The 21,529-nt window shown below is 42.5% G+C and overlaps 1 protein-coding gene across 25 annotated transcripts in view; it reads right to left on the reverse strand.

Moving 5' to 3' along the window:
* The window catches only part of Shot (dystonin-like protein short stop), a 109,494-nt gene that overhangs the window by 17,797 nt on the left and 70,168 nt on the right, over positions 1-21,529 (reverse strand). For 13 of the 25 annotated variants that reach the window (XM_072900355.1, XM_072900354.1, XM_072900357.1 and 10 more), the window contains 12 exons: positions 20,822-20,937; positions 11,200-20,680; positions 8,622-8,768; positions 8,300-8,523; positions 7,432-8,226; positions 6,486-7,339; positions 5,938-6,227; positions 4,812-5,855; positions 4,214-4,691; positions 3,958-4,127; positions 3,016-3,837; positions 94-2,915 (listed from right to left, as the gene is read on the reverse strand). In XM_072900355.1, coding sequence (XP_072756456.1) covers positions 94-2,915; positions 3,016-3,837; positions 3,958-4,127; positions 4,214-4,691; positions 4,812-5,855; positions 5,938-6,227; positions 6,486-7,339; positions 7,432-8,226; positions 8,300-8,523; positions 8,622-8,768; positions 11,200-20,680; positions 20,822-20,937 — 17,243 coding nt within the window. The remainder of the gene's footprint in view (positions 1-93; positions 2,916-3,015; positions 3,838-3,957; positions 4,128-4,213; positions 4,692-4,811; positions 5,856-5,937; positions 6,228-6,485; positions 7,340-7,431; positions 8,227-8,299; positions 8,524-8,621; positions 8,769-11,199; positions 20,681-20,821; positions 20,938-21,529) is intronic. The other 12 variants (XM_072900369.1, XM_072900370.1, XM_072900368.1 and 9 more) reach the window with 2 other exon arrangements.

The following is a 21,529-nucleotide window of genomic DNA, read 5'->3' on the forward strand; positions in this document are numbered from 1 at the left end:
GAGTTGCACAAAGGGGACAATGCTGCGCACTGAACTCTTTGTAACGTCATTAATCGGTTTAAATATAATCTTTATTTGAAAACTAATTGTCACCTGTTCAACGCCTCGACCTTCACCATGTGCGGATCCACCTGAGCTTTGAAATTGGCCAGTTGCTTAATTTGTTCCTTCACCTCGCCGATGTCACTGCCGAGCGGGCCCATGTTTTCGAATCTGACCTCGGCCTCTTTCAAAAACACCAAAAGATTTTGTAGCGTCTCATGGAACTCCATCGCCTTCTCCATGGCGTCGATCAGATTCTCTTCACGCCTGGCATACAGAGCGGTGACATTGTCCCAAGCCTGATCTAAATCTTCGATGTGCTTTCGTACTTCAGGTTTATCTGGCTCTCCGCACAAGCCCATCAACTCGTGTCCCGATGCTCTGACTTGCTCAACGTCTGGCTTGGTCTGGTCGATCTCTTGCCTAATTTCCTGCAACGCCACTTGCTGCTGTTCGATGGCGGCCGGTTGAGCTGCCGGTGGTGCCTGACCAGCCAGTGCATCTTGCAGTTCTCTCAGAGTGGCCATAACTCCATTCAGCTCGGCCCAAAACTTTTCGGCGACGGCCAGAGTGTCGTCCAAGGTATGACCGCGATCGGTCGTAGCTTTCTGCACATCGGCCCATAATTTATTGAGTTTATCCAATTTACGTTTGATGTCCTTCACTGCTGGATCGGCCCTGTTGCCGGCCTTACTAATCACATCATCCGCCGCTTTCTTGACAGCTGCGTAAGCTTCGGATCGCTGAGCGAGATCGTCTGCCAAAGCCGCGTTCTCCTCCATCTGATCGCGCAGACGAGTTGGATGAGCGCTAATAGGTTCAGCGCCGTTCACTTGATCGGCGGTGGAAGACAGCGCGCGTAGCATACCCTCTAATTTATCGGAAAACTGTGAGGATTCTTGCAACGCCTGTTCCAGTGCCTGTTGCCGGCCTCTCAGCTCGGCTCTCAATGCCGCGTAACGAGCATTATCGTTTTCTAGAATGTCTTGTACCTTCAAGCCCTCCTCTTCATTGCACAATTTAATGAGAGCTTCACCAGTCTTGTTGAGTTTCTCTACCAAAGGTTTATGCTCGTTGATGCTCTGCAGAAGCAGCTCGTTCTTGTCCTGCTGCGCCGCTATCAAATCAGGTCGCAAAGCGGGCATAGGTAACATGGCGACTTGTTGTTCAGCCTCTTCGAGCCAGCTGACTAGACCAGCATGGGTGTCGCGAAGATGCTCGGCTAGCGGTAAAGCTTGCTCCAAAGCTCCCAATCTGTCTGACGATAGGCTCGATACAATCTCCATTGTTTCTCGTAAATCCTCCATCTTGTCTCTGATCGTAGATGTATCTTCATGTTGAGCATTCTCACGTATTACCTTTTTCGCCATCGATATGACATCTCGAACTCTGCCTTTTTGACTGGATATGTCGTCATTAAGTGCCTTGTGTTCTTTCAGTTGTACTCTAATAATCTCAGGCTCGCTGCTAGGTGGCTCGGCCTCTCGGAGTTGATTATCTACTTCTCTGAACCAGTCAAGCAGATCGTCGATGTCGCCAATTACTTCCAACGACCGCTGCTTGCTCAACTGAATTCTCTCTGCTCTCCTCTGAATTTGTTCAGCGATCGCATCAAATCGTCTGTTGTCCCTCGTTACAAGACCTTCGATAGTCGCGGCACCCTCTCCTGGTGACATTTGACATAGTTGCGGACCCACTGCATTGATCTTGTCTAAGACGGGTCTGTACTCCGATATTTCCATCTCGAGTCGGATAATTTCCTCCTCACGAGGTTCAGCCGACTGCAAAGCGGATTCCGCGCCCTGCATCCAATCCATCAATCGAGTGTGATTATCATGGAATTGTTGCACCAGCGGTAAGGACTCTTGAGCGTGTTTCAAAAGATCCGAGCCACGCGTAACGAGATCGTTAAATCGTCGTTGCAAGGAGTCCAACTTGTCTTTCAGTTGAAGCGCCTCATCGCTCGAGATATGTTTCATCAACTCCAGACCGGAATCCACGGTGCTGTCGACCTCCGTTTGTCGCGTCGAAATCTCTTCCGTGAGATCTGCGAGATCTTCCATTTGTTGCATAAGTTTTTCCGTGTGTACGGCCAAAATGCGATATTTTAACAACCGTTTCTCCATGTCCTCCATCCATGCTTGTAGAGCTTGATACGTAAGCACTAGATGACGCAAGCCTTGTCTCGAACGTTGCAGTAAACTGCCGAGAGCCTCGGATCGTTCAACAAGAGCGGCATATCTATCTGCCGCTTCCTGAAGTTTATCAGCTAATGTACTAGCTTCGTCTTCGCCCACGAGCGACATTAATTGACTGGCTATCTCCGTGAGTTCACTGAAATCAGGTGTCTTGGATATAATGTCTTCATGAAGTATGTCGTGCTCACTGATACGTTGTTGTATCTTTTCCTCGTCGGTAGGAACCAATTCCATATCTTTCACTTTCTTTTCCGTCTTGTCTAACCAAATGGCAAGCGGTACCAATTTATCTTGGAATCGTTTCGCCACCACCATAGCTTGCTCGAGGGCGTCCATTCTATCCGCGGCGCTTTCTGTCAGATTATCGAATCTGCCTATTAGATTGTTCAATTGTTTCTCGATGGCTTTGCGCTCCTTCGAATCAGCATCAGCAGCTACCTCTCGTCCCATGTTGTAGAGAGATGACATGGAATTTTGACGGTCCAGCAGCATCTTTCGTAGGAATTTCTGCTCCTGCAGCTGCGCTTTCACGACCTTATAATCTGAAGATGGTGGTTTCTGATTCGAAACCATCTCTTCCGTATCGGTTAACCATTTTTCTAGACCGTCTAAAGCTTCTTGGAATTTGCCCGATTGCAGTAATCCAACATCTAATTTGCGATCGCGTTCGTTTAGCTGAAAAAAATGGTAATTATATAAATTAAATAATAAAACTATTTCGGTTAATTTTTACATAAATATAGACACAGATTTAAATACAGATTAAAATGCTTACCCTGTCTTTTAGATCATTCCATCTTTCATTCATCTTGTCGACATCCTTCTCGACATTGCTGGTATTGACATCTCGACCTGCAGTTTGTATTAGATTTTGACCGAGCGCGTTACACTCTTCAACAGCATGCGCCAATGGCTCGATCTTATTGGCTTTAAGAGCCCGGAAGTCCTCCTGTTGAGCTTTAATCGAGTCCACTTCGGATCCAACAGGCTTAAACTTTCTGACTTGTTCGTTCGCATCACTGATACCTTCTAGAACGTTCGCGTGCAATTGATAGAATTCTTGTAATTTGTTCAAAGTGGAAGTGAGCTCATCTTCTCTAGTACGCGCACGCTCATCCAGTTTGCCAATTTGTCGCTTAAATCCGTCGACTTGATCTCTGGTTGCTACAGCATCGGCAGCAAAACCGTAATCAACCAGCCGTTCGCCAAGATTCTGTAGATCGCTGATTTCTTCGTAAAGTTTATTAATTCTGTTGATAACTTTGGCAGTGTCTTCCAATTGGCCTCGTACAATCTTAATTTCCCTACCGGGTGCCTTCATAGAATCTAGATCTTTCTCGAGAGCTGACAGATGTTGACTGATCGATTTCGCTTGATCATTGAATTGCGCGACCGCCGTCGCTGCGCTTTGCAGCTCGTTGCACCTGTCGTCCAATTTCGCTTGCAAATCATTGATACGATCGGTAACATTATCAATTTCATCTTGTAAATGTGTCGCATCAACGCCTTGTTCGCCAGCTTTATTCACGAGATCATTGGCCTGTTGTCTCACGCATTGTAAAGGTTTCTTCAAGTTTGTTGTCTCCTCTCGTAAGTTCTATGGAAATTACATATAGTTATATATAATTAGTATATATATATATATATATATATAATGTTTTGCATTAACCACGCCTATCTCTTTTTCCGTTTTACAAAAATACAACTGTCAAATTACCTTTATTCTATCGAGAAGTTTCGGATCCTTAGCTGCTCCACCAAGAGCATCATGCGAAGCTAACTTATCTTCACAACGTTGCAAACTATGCTGCAAATCGCGCAAATTCTCATTAAAGTCCATTAGATGACGTGCAGTATCTTCCAAAGACTGTGTCCTAGATAGTAAGTCTGCAAAAAAGAAAAAATTAAATTATAATACTAGAACATATTCAAAATCATAATGAACTATAATAATAATCAAATAATAATTGTACCATTATTTAATTTATCCCATCTGGTTTTCATAGCACCAAGTTCATTCTTTACATTTTGTTTATCAATGTCGCAAGCACTGACAAATGTCTCGCCAAGCATTTTGTTATTCTCAAATTCTCCAGAGTGTTTCCACACTTCGTTTCTAAACGATGATAATTCCTTCAACTGCTTTTCAATGTCCTTTCGCCTGAAGGAAGTGGGAATTAAACTATCCAATTTGTCTTCGGCCTGTCGAAGCCATGGAAGAAATACGTCTTGGGCTTTATAATATTTTTTGCAATGTTCTGCGCAAGTCTGCAATCTAGTGTGTCTTTCGACGGTATCCTTCTTCAAACGATCCCACTGCGACTGCATCTTATCCAAGTCGCGCTGGAGAGAGCGGTTTTCAACTTTCTGAGATCTTGCAAGTATATCGCGTCCCTTGTTCAGCAGCATTATGACTTCATGTTCTTTGCCCATCACATTTCGATAGACGGGCTAAAAGAGTAATATTTTTATTTTATTTTAATAACAACAAAAAGTAGAGCAAAAAAATATGAAATGTATATAAATTGGAAAAAAAATATAAAAAATTTCACAAATATTTCTTATACATACTTCATGATGATCAAGTTGTTGCTGCAAAATTTCTCTGTCGGCAGATACCAATAATTTTTCAGACATGTTGCCAAGTTCATCCGCGAGCCAACCGAGAGTTCTACTACAGGAAGCTTCGAATTGTCTTCCATCTCGGAGATTACCTTCGATTTCAGCTTTCCTGTGATCTAATTTTTTCTGTAAGTTGTTGTACATCTTTCCAACTGTGGCGAGCTTTCCTTGAATTTCGGATTTCGATGCTGGATCACTTAGAACTTCGCACAATTGCGCACCAGCCATCTCTACATCCGCTAATAACGGTCTCTGACCTTCCAATTGCCTCTCTAGGTTTTCGATTTTACGAAGCTGTTCTTCGGGATCTTTTTCGAGAGTCAACTCATCCAAGTTGTCTGAAATTCCTTGCAGGGCATTCCGCAGTCGGTTAAGACTGGCGTCGAATTCGCGACTGGTATCAGCGGCGTCTCCTAAACTCTGGGCTCTTTCGTCCAATCTTCTCATTTGATCCGCCCATCTCTGTCGAATGCTCTGCAGTCTCGCGTTTATCTTCTGTCCGTCCGGAGAATCTATGGATATCGTGATGAGAATACTTTCTCCGACTTGTGCCAGATGATCCGATTGCGGTTGTTGAGTTCTAAATTCTTCTCGCAAGACTTGTACTTGCTGCATTTGGCTCGCGGCCATACGAGGATCCGCCGAAATGGGTCCTAAAGCGCTCAGCATACGTTCTTTAGCGCCGAGCCAAGAATCGAGACTCTCATACGTGTCGTAGAAATCTTTAATGTCTTCCAAGAATTTAATTCTATCCTTGCATTTGTCCGAGATTGATCTCCATCGGCTAACAACATCTTCCATCTCATCATGCAATCTATCCACGCCGTCTGCTCCTTTTTTACGTCTAACTAAATCACGCACTTGCGTTCGAGTGCTGTCTAGTAGAGACTGTTTCTCATACATCTCTTCGACGAGAATCTTTATCTGCTTGATTGTTTTGTCCGCATCGTCTTTAGTGGCAGGCATACTTTCTTTAGGCAACTGTCGCTGAATCTGTTAAAAATATTTTTATATATTATTGCGTGCAGACTATGTGATTAAAAAAATATATAACGTTATTTTTAAAAATATTTACCTTGTCCAAAAATTGAGAGAGTATTTTCAAATGATCCAAATGTTTTTTCACTTCTTCCTTAATATTATCCAATTCCGTTTGGCGATCTGACAGTCTGACGCCAAGTAATCCGTATCTGTGATTAATTTCCGAAAGCTGCTGTTGAACCGGCGATAATTCTTCCAAATGGAAACCATCCTGACTCGAACGGCGACTACTGAATCCGCTGCTACCACCTGGAGAGACCGGACTTTGAACCGCGTAGGATTTAGTAGGTGACGGTGAGCGACCGTCTTGTGACATTCGCAGTACTACAAAAAAAATGACAGAAAAAAATGATCAAACGTAACGAAAATGGCAATGCGCATGTGCTGAAAAAGATGCAATGTAAAAGATATAAGCTAAAATTGCTATAACTGATAAAAATTGCACAAACTGCCGGTATCAATTGGCTCGCAAAGGATCCAACATATACCATTTATAAGAATAATAACGGTCATGCTATCGAAAAGTCGCTATCTATACTATCGAAAAAGTAGAATAATCTTACTAAACACAAATGATAATACCTGGTCTCTTTGTTGGGCTAGTACTGCCACGTCGACGAGTCGGACTTTCGCCGCGTTCCTTCATCAAGCTGTCATACGCGATACCGAGATCGTTGATTTTATCAACGGTATTGCCGTAGTCACGATATTCTTTTTGTATGGGTTTTAACTCCTCCTGTTGCAGCTTCAGTTTATCCAAATCAATGGCAACCGGTTCGAGTCCTTGTACTTTGTTCTCCGTACGGGTGAGCCATTCGAGTACTTGATCTCGCAGTTTCTCATATGCCGTATGTTGTTCCGCCCGCGATTTGCACAATCGTTGCTTCTCATCAAGCAAATTGTTCAATTCCTTCCATTGCGACTCGAGCGCCTTGATCTTATCTCTAATCGCGCCAGCCTCGGTTATATCCTTCTTGGAGATCAAATTCTTTCCGTTACGTATGAGATCTTCAAAGTTTCCGCGTTGATCTTCCCGCATGTCTATCAATCGAGCCATCTTGGCCTCGTATTCCGACATATCGAGCTTGCCTAGATCTCTCGAATCGAGAACTTCCATCATGTGCGCGTACCAATTCTCAAACTTGGATACGTCCGCGAGAAACTCGTTCAGAGCTTGGGCTATTTCATCTAAAAATTCACCGCGCCTCAAAGATTTGTCCATCAATTTTTCAAATCTGCTTTGTACATCTTTCAACTTGCTCTCGATACGTTTAGCGATGCGAGCGTTGCTAGAATTCAAAAGAAGATCCTGAGCGTTTCTCGTGATAGTTTCTACGCTCAAACGGTGGCTGTCTAGGTCTGCCTGAAGTAATCGCTGTTCCCTCTGCTGCTCTTCCAAACGTTCCTTCTGCAAACTTGCCGGACGTTGAAGCGACCTGTGCAATACAATTTAACGTGGAATATATAAGAATAAATTAAACTAATATTGATTGATAAAATTCAGGAATGATAACGTATTTATACGTACTTAAATTGACTTTCAATGTTGTTTAGCCATGCAACCAAACTATCCAATGCATCTTGCACTCCTTGGCTTCTCACTAGTGCCGTATCGAGCTCTTGACATTTCTCAGCCAGAGCGTTACTGAGCTGTCTATATTTATCCTCTAACGTTTTCACCGGTTCTTCGAGATCGTTAGCCTCCTTCATCGTCAACTGACCTTCCAGAGAATTCAACAGAGCCTCAACGCTGTGTTTAGCATTATCAACTAAACGCTCATTAGCGAGGAATTCGTTGTTCAATGCCTTCGCTTTGCTTAGTTGGTCCTCTACTTGTTTTGGTTCGGCAGCGACAGGTTCAGAGATAACTCTATGTACTTTCGGTTCGACTTCTCGCAGCCACGTTCTAGCTTTATCCAGAGAATCGTGATAATCTCTCTGTTTGCCGCCGACGCCCGATAATCTATCCGCCAGAAGATTTGCTCGGGACAATAGATCTTTGTATTGAGCTGTCGCGGTGGATACTTCAGCTCGTACTGGCGAGTCTTGGCTAGCTGTGGGCTCCTTGTGTGGCAATCTTTGCGGCAAGCTGGTCCTGAAATCGTTGAGAACTTGAAGATATTCTTTACTCTCATCGACGAATTTTTGTGCCGCCATTGTGATGAATCTCAGATCTGCTTGATGAGCAATGACATCGCTAATGAAATCGCGAGTCGTATCCGTGCTACTGCTTAGCTTGTTCAGATCGGACAGGGAACGTTCTTTATCCTCGAGAATACATCTAGTTTTATCCAACCAAATTGTGAAAGTCGTGAGCTCATTCCTGTGAAAGAATAGATCAATTAAATTTAGAAAAGACTCGATTAATCGATATTGCATTATAGAGCGATACAAACTTGAACTTTGTCAATTCATCTCTGGCACCAGTGAGTCGTTTCACTAATTTATCAGCACGCTCTAACGCTTTGTCAAATCGGGTTTTCAGAGACCGACCGTTCTTCTCCAACGTGGACACTTCATCGCTGGACAACACGTTGCTGCCAGTCAAGACGACCTGTCGAATCTGATCTAGACACGATGATACGGGCCGACTGTGCGATTCAAGATCCTCTTTAATATCCTGCGAATAATATTATATTCCATCATATTATAGTATTTAAGTAATTCTTCAAATAAACATTACATATGCTTGATCGTTAGAAATTCAATTCTACTTACTTTCATGATAATTATCTGCCTTCTCAACCCTTCTACATCTTCCTTCACGGCATCTTGATCCGCCAGCTTGTCCTCAACTTCGGAGATCCATTGTAAAAGCTTAGATAAGCTTTCGTCGCAGAGCTTATATTTTTCCTCCACTGCTTGCTAAAATAAAGTCGAAAAGAAAATCATTAATTTCAATCTACATGCAATTCGCCATTTCTTTGATATCTAATGTACGCTAGAAAAAACATTAAGATAAATCATAAAAATTATCATCATCTTACCAATGACGATAACTCATATTAATTAAAGATTAAGAGAAACGTAGGTAAGCTTACGACATATCTCACGCATGCAAACACAGGCACACTTTTTAACGTACAGGTAAAATACAGTATTAAATGGTAGCTTTAATTTATCTGCAAGAACTGCATATCTTACGTATCGGTCTTTTTTCATATGCAGTTTGAAGCATAAACGATAACAGTATGAAGAGTCACGTAATATAAAACAGGTTCCAACAAGCAAATAAATTAAAACGCACAATGACGGAGTAACGTGATGGTACTGCGTAATATAATGCGTATAAATGTATGATACAGTAATGTACAACGTGGAGAAACTTCCGCTAAAAACTCATGCTAGCGAAAACATAGGTTCGTGATAAGTAAACATAATCATACCTGAAAAAAAGGAAAAAACATTTAAATGTATAATAATTATATATCATAACTCTGAACAGATAGATATTAAAAACTAACCAATTAAACGCATATTAACAATTAAATTGACAAAACTGAAACAAGATATTATACATCTATTAATATTATTTTAGAATGTGTTAATCGTATGAATTTTTTGCGAAACGATAAATAAAATCAACTTTATTCGTTATTTTTTATATAAGAATCTACTTATTAGGGAGATCTTTGATATTTAATTGTGTAATTATAATATTTATGTAATCATGATAATTATAGTTTTACGTAATAATAATATTATTATTATTATTATTAATGCTGCTGCGATATGTATAATTATTATGTTGATCTTAATTACCGTTAAGCATTTCACATTATTTAAATTACGTTAAAAATGATATAAAGGCGACATAATATCAATCGATAATTAAGTACTCGTGGCTTTATATTTTTTATTGGAATATTTGTTATTTCTTTTAGATATTATATTATGAAAATACTCAATTATATATCTAATTGTATTTCTTATTCAATCATTTTATTTTATTATTTGCCATAATCATTTGCCGTTTCTATTTTAATAAAGCTAATACTTCATAATAAAAGACAAATAACGAAAAATAATTATATGTGAGCGATTGCACCCTTTCTCAATTAAATCCCTTTTTTCCTTGTAAATAAGTGTTAATTTTGAATGAAAAATGAAATAAAATGCCAATTCGCAAATTTTTATTCCATACATGCATGTTGCGATACGCATTAGTATGCTCAGCAAATGATGTTTTCTTTTTTTTTACAATTAAAGAAGATTATTAGTTTTTCTGAATCGAAGTGATCCAATATGTATAATTCAATTTATCGAATATATAATTGCTGCATTTTTTCAAAAAAATATATCGTATTTACACATATATTTTACATACATAAAGGATAAATGTATTTATCATAAAATAAGAGAGACAGTGTCAGAGTCAAAATTATTAGATTAATGGTAAAATTATAGATTAATGATAAAATTATATATTAATGCTACTTATAATGTATTAAAAAGATTAGCGTTGTTGATGCGACCAAACTTGGCTTGGGATTAATGGTATTCTGCTTGGTGAAGGAGATTGTTCATATAGCGCGATGCGCGAGATCGTTCGATGGCCTGCCAATTGCTGATTATATAATGAATAACAAGTCCTTCAAATGAATATACGCGGTGACCGATTAGTGTTGTTCATGATGAGAGGCCAACCCTTTACTGAACCCACATTGAGGTAAGCACGAAAGTATGAGTATAGTATTTATGTGATGAGGAAGACTGATAATGTGAGATTGATGAAAGCGAGCATTCCGATAAAAGGATGCACGGGGTGATTTCTCTGTGAAATAGAGGGGGGGGGGGGAGAAAAGAGACAAGAGACTAGAGTGAAAATGATTCTTGTTTAAATGCTCATGCGCGTATTAATTTTTTTTAATTGTCGGTCAAAAAATGTAAAAGAAAAAATGTCATGCGAGTCAAGATATTGTAATCAATGTAAATTATTAAAGGTCTATGCGAGATCATGCGCTAATGCAAGCGTCTCTCCTCGCAATAATGATATGATTCATGTTAAAGTCTCAGGCAAGAATGAGATGTGATGGAAAGAACCGCATGACAGTAAAAATATAATGTCGATTCGTGTGACAATATATGTAATGATAATCACATCCAACTCTTAGGAAGCTGTTAGAGATGAATAGGAACAGAAAATAACAACGTAAAACTCGGGTGAGTGAAAAATTGTAGAAATCCAAACAGTGTGAGTAAAGTAAAACGAAGGATAAAAAAAAAAAATAGATTCAATCGATGCGGGAGACGCGAGGGTGTGTAAAAGACATTCTGCTGGTGTGAGCCTACTTACCCTGGCTTCAGCGGCGAGTATATAACCCCGCTCCAAGGCCTTCACGAAGTCGATACTCTTGCCGTCCGTGTCCTCGACTAACCTGCCCCCCACGGAATCTACCTTCTCGCTATTCACCGCTTCTAACAAACTCTCTATATTACCCGTAAACGGATCTTTAATCACAGTGGTGGACGGATCGATCAAACCCGACTCGATCGCGTCTGCCAATGTGAAACGTCGGCGATCTAATACCGAAGTGACAACGAACGGATCGTGAAAACCGCCTGTCGTCGGATTGTAAAGACCAAACTGCAACGCTTCGATAAATGAAATGCCGTTTTTCGGGGTGATCAACAGGCCGGTCTCCAGGGCCTTGGACAAACTGTACAATTTGGACGTGGCCGTGTCCAGCACGTTACCCTTCTCCGCGTCCATCATGCCCTTGCGGAAAGCTTCTGGCAATTTTACCAACTTCTTTTTCTGCGAGTCTTTGATTAGTGCTGAATCCGAGTCTATGATACCGAGGCTAACCGCCTCCTTGAGAGTTAATTGCTCGTTCAAGATCGGATCCGTGAACTTGCCCGATTCCAGGGACAGATACTCCTTCTCGATCGCTTCTTCAAAAGCGAGAGGTTCCCTAACAAATACAGTGACGTCACCAAAACGCACGAAACGCGGTTCTCTTTTGCCTCCGTTGTTCAGTTCAATCATGCCTCTGACGGATGGATCCACGATACCGTCTGCTATGGCTCTCGTCGTCGTCACGAACCGACCGGTTCTGGGATCTCTCACAACCGACGTGTTCGGATCAATCAGTTCGAAATTGATCGCTTCTTCTAGAGTGCACTCTCTGACGCTTTTATCTCCAGGTCCGGCTTTGGAAACTTCTAAGGGTGATCGATATGCCATCTGTTGTGCTAGAGATTTATCGATCGTGACCAACAAACCTCTTTCTAAAGCAACATCAATATTGAAGGCGCGTGTCGTCTTAGCATCCAATATTCTTCCTCGAGATACATCGACCGTACCATCTTCAATTCCTGCCAACAATGATTTGATCTGTCCAGTCGTAGCATCCTTCAGAGCAGTAGTATCCGGATCTACGAGGCCACAATTGATTGCTTGAAGCAGATCGTGATACTCATTAGCGACAGGATCAACAAACTTGCCGCTATCTCCGCGATAAAGATGACATTTAACTGCCTCCTCGATAGATAGAGGCATCTTCGACGTGACGATAAAGCCCTTCTTCCTCGCTTCTTGCAGATTAATCGCTTTATCTAACTCACGAATGACATACATCCCGCGAATATCATCGATGATGCTGGCGGAGATCGCCTCAGCTAACGGAATATATGTGTTAGACCGGGTACATTTGACAATCGACGTCAATGGGTTTATTAAATCCATTTGACATGATTCGGCCAGTGTTAACTTGCGATTGGTGGTCGGATGCACAAACTTGCCGGATGAGACATCGTACATGTTCATCAATAACGTTTCATAAAGACTGAAACCCATACTCTCGATATCGACGATAAGACCGAGTTGTAACGCGACTGACAACGAGACCGAACCATTAGCGCCTGGTTCCTTAAACATACCGCTGCGTCTGTCGATCACGCCAGCGCGACACGTCTCGGCCAACGATAATAACCGTTCGCCACGTTTGTCCCAATAACACGGCAACGTAGGACTAATAATGCACTTCCTCATTGCTTCGTGTAATGTTACGCTTCTTCCTGTGCTGGGATCGGTGATCTTGCCTGTGTTATCATCGTACAATCCTTGATGGATGGTACGTTGAAGGGACACGGCAGCTCTGCTGTCAACGATGAGGCCGGATTCAAAGGCGTCCCTTAAAGATACGTTCCTATTACTTTTGCTAGGATCCTTGAGATAACCGCTAGTGCCATCCACATAACCTAAATTTATAGCTTCCATTAACGCCATAGTTTTCCAGGTGCTAGATCTTGTATCTTTAACGGTAACTGAATCAGCATCTATCAAATTTTTTTGAATAGCTTCCAATATTGTTAAATAAATTCCCGTCTGCGGATCTAAGAATTTATTGGTTTTCTCATCGAGAATACCCTTCGAAATAGCTTCACTAAAGGTCATAGGTCTTCTTGTTTCAAGAAGTAGACCGCGTTCCAACGCTTCCTGGAAGTCTATAGGCGGTCCTCTGGCGTGACTAACTGTTCCAGACTTGGGGTCGACTACCGAGGTCTCGATAGCCTTGTTGAACGTCATCACATCACCATTCGGATCGCGTACGATCGCAGTCGTTGTATCTATCACGCCCATCTTAATCGCGCGATCGGTAGGAAGTTTCTCTTGTGTGTCAGGTACTGTAAATTGTCCAGTCTTTGGATCGTATAAACCTTTGAAAACTGCGTCCGGTAAGGATATTTTACGTTTCGCTGGCACGATAAGGCCGCGATCTAATGCGTCGGTTAACGAAAGAGGCACGCTAGTGTATGGATCAATGGCGGTACCAGTTTTCATGTTGATGAAGCCGTGTTTAATAGCGTCATTCAGAGATATTATATCGTTGTTTCTTGGATCCTTAATTGACGGACTGTCTTTGCTAATAAAATTTTTCTCAATCATCTCCTCTAAAGTATAATTATTTCCGTCAATGTTAAAGTTGCCAGTCTTTGGATCGTAAACTTCAAGAGCTAAAGCTTCTTGCAAAGTCCACGGTTTCACAGTACTCAAAATAAATCCTTTTTCAAAAGCAATATCCAATGTCATGGAATGTGGATACATCAATGTTCCTCTTACTAGATCTATTAACTTACATTCCTCGGCCTCGTTAAGAGAAATAACTTTGTCTTTCCTATCGTCTTTTATCACTGTCGTGGAACCGTTTACATAACCGATAGTTAACGCCTTCTTCAGCGTTAGATTTTCGCCTGTCATGGAATTTAAAACGAGGCCAGTCTTTGGCGAATAGTACTCCTGAACGATCGCATCGATCAATGAAAGCACAAATGGCGTTGTAATAATTAAACCTTTATTAAGCGCTACGTCTAATGATAAAAATTCTCCTGCTCTGGTGTCACATAAACGACCTGTGTTGAGAATCAGGTTCATTGTCAATGCATCGTCTAATGAAACGGACGAACCGGCTTTCGTATCCTCAATCTCGGTGATAAAAGCGTCGATAATACCTCTTCGAACACCCTCTTCAATATCGATCGATTGTTTAGTAAATGGATCCTGTATTTGACCCGTCTCGGTATCATAGAGACCTTTCCTGATAACAGCTTCCAGCGAAATCGGTTTGCGAGTAGTGGGCACGATCAGGCCTCGCAAGAATGCAGATGTGACGACGTCAATTTCTGTTTTCGTTTCCCTATTGATAACAACATTTTTGCAAAGATCTTCGGTTTCCAGCGCTTCGGACAGCGGCATGATTTCTTCAGTAATCGGATTTCTTACACTAAGCAACTCAGAATCGATGAGCCCTATTTCGATAGCCTCGTTCATAGTCAATGCTTGTCCTGACTTTGGATCTTGAATCGTCCCCGTGACAGGATTACATATACCAGTATCGATAGCTTCCTGCAAACTCAGAGGCTGCGATTCTGTGAATGTTTCTCTTTCTTCGTCCTCTAATTCCTCTTTAATCCATCCCAAGCGTACCGCCTCGAAGAACGGTATCTTCTTACCAGTCTTCGGATCAACCATGTAAGCAACATTTCGGTCTATGAGAGGCCTGCTAATCGCCTCACGCAATTTCACATACGAATCCGTCTTGGAAGACAGATCCTTGACAAGCACTCGATCAGAATCGAAAACTTTCAGATTCAAGACCAAATCGTTGAAGGAAATGACGGTGCCTGTCTCTGGATCCAAAAACTTTTCTCTCACCGGATCAAATACTCCAAATTCCGCGAGAACCTGAGGCGTCAATTCTTTCGTAATAATTATCGAAACTTGCTTAGGCATTTCTTCATCTATAATTGTCATCAATTTACTATCGCCCTCTATTTCCATTTCTACAATATCGCTCTCTTCCGTGTACAAAGATTCCTTTCTCTGTGCTGACGTATGTTCTTGTGTCATCGTCGTGTCTGATTTCTTACTTTCTTGCGAGATGGGCGGTTCATTCTGGTGCGAATCAGTATGAGGAAGTCTCTGGCTAACTTGAATTTGTGAGATTGATTTCGCCATCACGGGCACACTCTGCTTTGTTTCTTTAGACTTGTGACTTGAAATTGCATCGACTACTGCTTTTCCAGCTAGAACCGGTGCGGCGATGACTGCCAGGAGACCCATTTTCGTAGCTTCTGCTATGCTGATCGGACGATTTTTCTGATCCCGTACGGTCTTCATTTTTCCAGTGACAGGATCAAGTAGGCCTCTCTCGAGTGCTTCTTTGGTAGTGATAGTTTCTTTGGTTTGCACATTATAAAGTACAGAATCGGATTCGATTAGGCCCACTTCCATTGCTTCCCTCAAATTGTAAGACTGATTTGTCTCAGGATCTTTAAACGTTTCAGTTTCTTCATCGTAAATCTGCTCAATTGCTTCTAAGACGGTCAAACTATCATTGGATTTTTTGGGTGATACTGATTCGCTCTTGTTAGATGAAGTATCGAGAATTCCTTCCTCGACAGCCTTGACGATAGGCATTGTGGTTCCGGTGCAAGGATCAGTATAAATACCTTCCTTCATATCCACAAGTCCTTTTTCTACTGCGTGATCGAAGGACATTTTAATATCTTTCGTCGTGAATTCCTCCTTGCATTCTGATTCGTCTTTCATGATACCTCTTTGTCGAGCTTCCTCAATAGTAATAATATTGCCAGTGTTGATATCTTGCACCTCTATTGCGCTCTTCAGCGCGTAACCTGGCAAAAGTTCAACAGTCTTGGTCGTAATAGTGTGATATGACGTAACAGTCTCAGTGATAGCAGCTATCGTGTTCTCACCACTAACCGGCGATTTGATGATGAGTAAACCAGATTCAACAGCCTCAGCGATAGGAATAGGAGTTCCCGTAGTAGGATGAAAAAATATAGCGTTATCCCTATCGATCAATCCCGATTCCAGAGCTTTCGTTATTTCTATACTGTCAGGAGCAATTGGATAAGGTAATGCCATAATAAAATCTCCTTTTATAGCGTCCTCCAGTGGTAGATGTTCCCCAGTAATTGGATGACAAATTTGTTTTTTACTCGTATCTATCAATCCACGTTTTAACGCGACAGGGAATGTCATTCCCGCCGGTGGTATATCGGAAGATTCAATTGGATCTTTTAACTCAAATACTTTGTTTTCTATCGCTTTGACTAAATTCAAGCTACCACCTTGCGTCTTCACCAATGATCTATCTGCGTCAATAGTATCGTTCGCGATAGCAGATTGCAATGTTTCTGTATGACCGTCAACGGTAAACATCACGTTGGATAAAGGATCTACTATTTCGCATACTATAGCTTCGTTGAGAGTGAGATGCGCACCGGTTTCCGGATGAACGATTTTACCTTCTAAAGGATCTAGCAAACCTTGCGTATATAAGCTATGCACGGACAGGCTCTTCGCCAATGGAACTAATATGTGCGCGTTTTCCGGATCCAAGATTCCGCGATCGACGGCTTGCTTGATGGTGAGCACATCGCCTCTTTGAGGATCCACAATTTGTCCTTGGTCAGCGTTTATTCGATTGTCGCGGATAGCCTCCGAAAGAGTAATCGGCTCTCCTTTCTCGTTGCACATTTTCTTTGCGAAGGTATCCGCCGTTTCCACATCGATAAGGCCGCTCTGTAATGCCTCTTCGACCTTTATTATCCTCTTCCGCATCTTTTGGAGAACGATAGGCTTCGCCTCCCGCTCAGGACTTTGCGATATTGTTCTCGCTTTGCCAATTGTAACCTGATATCTCGGTTCGACCGTTACTCGCGCTCTGGTTTTCGTACCCAAACTCTCGCCATCCGGGATATCATCGATAAGTGTTGATGAATCGTTAAATGCTGCATTCTTACTATCTTCTTTTGACACGTAAACTTTTTCAGGTTCACTGTGTACTGTAACTTGTGCGACAACTTCTTCACTTTCCCTATCAGGTGTACTACTTGCAGATTCAATAATCGGCGAAGTTGCGTTGTCGTCCTTTGAAATAATACCACGTTCGATAGCAACTTCTCTAGGTATTTTCTTCCCAGTTACTGGATCTTTAACCATTGTTCTCTGTACCGCTTCTATAGCAGCCGCGGTAGCCGCAAGAGGCGCACCAAGAACAGACACCAATCCAAACTTTGTCGCATCGAGCAGCGATATCTTCCTACCACCGTCGATTTTATATTCGCGCGTGTTCATGTCAAGAATACCATGATTGACAGCATCCGCCATACTAATGTCTTTACCGGTTATTGGATCCTTGATAATTACAGCGGCAGGTGGTATCGTTCCTTCGGAGACCGCGACCAGAAGATTCGCAGATTTGCCGGTTTTCGTAGAAATCACTAAAGCTGTTCCCGGATCGTAAATTACTCCCTGAGTTACCTGTACCGGATCTGGCATTGAGACCTCATCGCTGATTTTTATTTCCGTTTGCCGAGAAGGATCGCCAACATGCGTCAACTCTACTATGTCAGGCTGACCCGAAATCCTCGTGACCTGCAGAAGTCTTTGATTAGCATTATCACTGTCGGCACTCAATCCACCTTCCAATATAATCAATCCATTCGCGATCGCTTCTCTCATGGAAATCTTTTGCGGATAACTATAATGACCTGTGGAATCCAAAATATTTTTTTCTAAGCTTCGTACCAGAGATACCTTTCTTCCGTTGTTGGGATCGATAACGAAACCAGAATTTGGATTGATGATTTGTAACTTAATGCATTCTTCAAAAGAAACTAATCTGTCGGTGCCTGGAATTATAAAAAGACCTGTCGCAGGATCAAATAGTTTTCTATCGATAGCCTCGGCGAGTGTCCAACCATCCGTGGGTAATTCAAATACTTGTTTATCGGTGAAAGAACGTTCGTTCTCTATAAATTTCACGATATCCGATTTATGACTCGTAGTTGGTGTTGTGATTACTGTTGTTTCCATATCTTCTTTCTCATCAGATAATGGTAATTTAGAAGCGTCTGTATGACTTGCTACATGTGTTTCCTCAATGAAAGTTGTTTCTGATGTATCCGATATCTCGGATGTTCGAGATTTGGTTGCTTCATTAATTGTCGTGGATGATATCGTTGTTTTTCCAGTCTTAGACGCGAGTGAATCTGTCACAGAAGAAACAAAATCAGTTGTCGGTGATGATGCGATCGTCATTGTAACGGAAGACGTCTCTTTCCTCGGCGTGGAAGACGCTCGTGGAGCTATCTCTTTGGTAATGATAGTAGTAACCGTTCCAACTGCTCTAGGCGGTGACTCGCTTCTTCTAGATATATCATCGATACTTGTCGTTAGAGTGCTTTCGAAAGTCGTGTGTGCTGAATCCGGAGTGTGTTCTCGAGATGAGTGCACGATACGTCGAACATCACTACTGAGCAAGCTTTGTTCAATAGCATCTTCGATAGACATCGTCACTCCCGAGTCAGGGTCTCTAAACTCATTTCTATCTTCGTCAATCAATCCGTTGTTCAATGCTTCTTCATAACTTATCTTGTAATCCCTCGTAACGACCTCGCCAGTGTGCAGCGTCGTCACATATTTCCTAATGGTCTTCGTCACAGTTTGAGTAGTAACCGCAATGTTCAGCATACTGGTGAGTAACGCGGCACCATCGGGAGTGATGAGTCCACGCTTGATTGCCTCTTCCAGTGGAACTATTCTCTTACTACGCGGATCCAGCAGTTGACCGGACTTTGGATCGAGCAGTCCGAGCAGTACAGCTTCTAAAACGCTCACTTCGCGTCCGTTCTCGATGATGCCGATGCCACGATTCAACATCTCTAGCACTTCCGGTCTAATGTATCCTTGTTCTTCCGCCTCGCTCAACGAAACGGTCTTCCCAGTTTTCAGATCAACCGTAAAAGTACCACCAGATTTTGAACTAATCAAGCCCTTCAGCAAGGCCGCATTCAAACTGATGTATTCATCGGAAACCGGATCTTTGAAACTATCGATATCAAAAATAGTTTTTTGTGTCACCGACGTAATCAAGCCCTTCTCAACGGCCTGAGGGATAGGCAGCTCCTCGGCCTTTAGCATATCACGATACGTACCTTCGACTTTGATTATACCATTAGTTAAGGCATCTGCAAGTGTGATCATTTCACCCGTTCGAGTATCTACTACGGATTTGACATTTTCCGAGTCTAAAACGCCTCGGGATATAGCCTCTAGTATCGTCAATTTGCTGCGATGAGCCGGACTAACAATCTTGCCCTTGTCGTCAATGATTTCTAAATCGCAACAGTCCTTGAGTGTCATTGGCTTAATAATCAATTGTCGACGACGCGCCTCCTTAAACGGCAGTTTCTCCATCGATAAACCGTGCATGTATCTGCCGCTCTTGGCGTTTATTATACCGCGTTCCGCAGCTTCAGCCACCGTCACCTTGGTGTCGTTCCGCGTGTCCACGATCTCTCTCACCTTCGAATCGACAATACCTTTGTCAATCGCTTCGTCCAACAAATAGGATTCACCGGTAATTCTATCAACAATACGGCCAGACCGGTCGTCCACGAGACCCTGCGATATCGCATCCGATAGCGCGACGGCGTTACGGTTCACCCTAACAGTCACGTCCACCTTGGTAAGATAGCCGCGCGAATACGCCTCCTCGATCGAGATCCGCTCGCCGTTCTCGGCGACGACCTCGCCCGTGGCTGGATCCAACAAGCCTCGTTTCATCGCATCGACAACGCTAACCGCCGCGACGGCGCTATCGGCGCCTGTTGTCGTTACCTTAACTCGGTCCGCGATGTCCGCCCGCTCGGCTTCGCAAAGCTCCCGCTGGATAGCCTCGAGTAGGGACACCCGACGGCCCTCTTCGGATTTCACCCCGCATGGACCTAACAGCCGATTGGCCAGAGCGACGTCGATGATACCATCGCGCGCAGCCTCCTCAATCGACACGCTTGTCCTGCCGTCGCTCGACGTCACGATCCTACCGTTCCTAACGTCGAGGATCCTGAGCCGGATCGCCTCGCCCACCGTCAGGATCTCGCCGCTGCTCGGATCTACGATACCCCTAACGTCAATCACGTTCTCCGCGCCGGTAACACCCCCGTCGTCGACCCGCGGTACCCTCCTAAGATCCCTAAACTCGCTACTAAATCCGCCGCTGTCCACGACGGATGAGAAATCTTGCTGCTGATGATGTTGCCTTCTATTGGAGCCACTAGTCGTCTCGTTCTCATACGAACGCTTGAGTAGTTCGCGACTACCGTCAACGCCGATAGGTGAGACGACCCCCGGGCTGGTGGTCTCGCCATTAGGTCGATAAGCCTGCTCTGTGTTGTAAGTTCGCTTCGAGGTTTCGCTCGAGAAAGTCGTCTCGACGGACTCATGTCTCTCGGAGGTATATCTGTGACAGTCGTATCGAGAGATGTAAACCGAAACACTTTGCAGGAGCTAATCTATTTTTTAAATATACTTTAGATATTACATATTTGGAAAATAAGCTTTTCAGTGCTTTTTGTGCTATACTTTTAACTGTCATACTTACTGCGACTGAGTGTAATGTGTAGTAGTAGATGTGTAACGTTCCTCGCTAGTAGTGCTTTCGTATATGTTGAACTCTGTGCGGAACGTTCGCAGTGGCCTTTGTTCTTGAAGAACACGCTGAAAGTAAATATTGCGGAACATGAAGAAAACATTTTGGAATTAACATATGAAATATGCGCTTTACGTAATTATATATATTCATCTCTACGTTATTCAGTCATATTTAGAATCCGCAAGATCATTTTGTATAGATCCACTTCTTTAGTTAAATTTACAATCTCGCTTTCAATTTTTCTTCAATAAAGTTCATAAAAATATTCGATAAAAATATTATTTTTTAATATTAAATATTCTTAAAAAGAAAATTTAAAAAAAAATTGATCCTTCTTGATTGTTTTTATCAACTTTACTATTCTCATGCGAGAGCAGCTAAGGTCATTATCGTCTTTAAGATAACACTGAACACATCTCGGTCAAGCTGTCAATTTCTAATTTCTAATTATCAACTAAACATCAACACTTTTGATATTTAAACGAGTCAACGTGACGAGAGATGCATAAATTTACATATGAAACTAGTATGTGTATAATTGGACCATATGTTGCGTGAGCTCTTTCGGCCGAGACGGACTCTTAAATATAGCGGTACTCGCGACGCATGTTACTATTCTTACGCAAAATTCTAATGCGATGCAACGCGCGCGCCTTT

This window comes from Anoplolepis gracilipes, chromosome 10 (assembly GCF_047496725.1).
Source record: "Anoplolepis gracilipes chromosome 10, ASM4749672v1, whole genome shotgun sequence".
Taxonomy (NCBI): domain Eukaryota; kingdom Metazoa; phylum Arthropoda; class Insecta; order Hymenoptera; family Formicidae; genus Anoplolepis; species Anoplolepis gracilipes.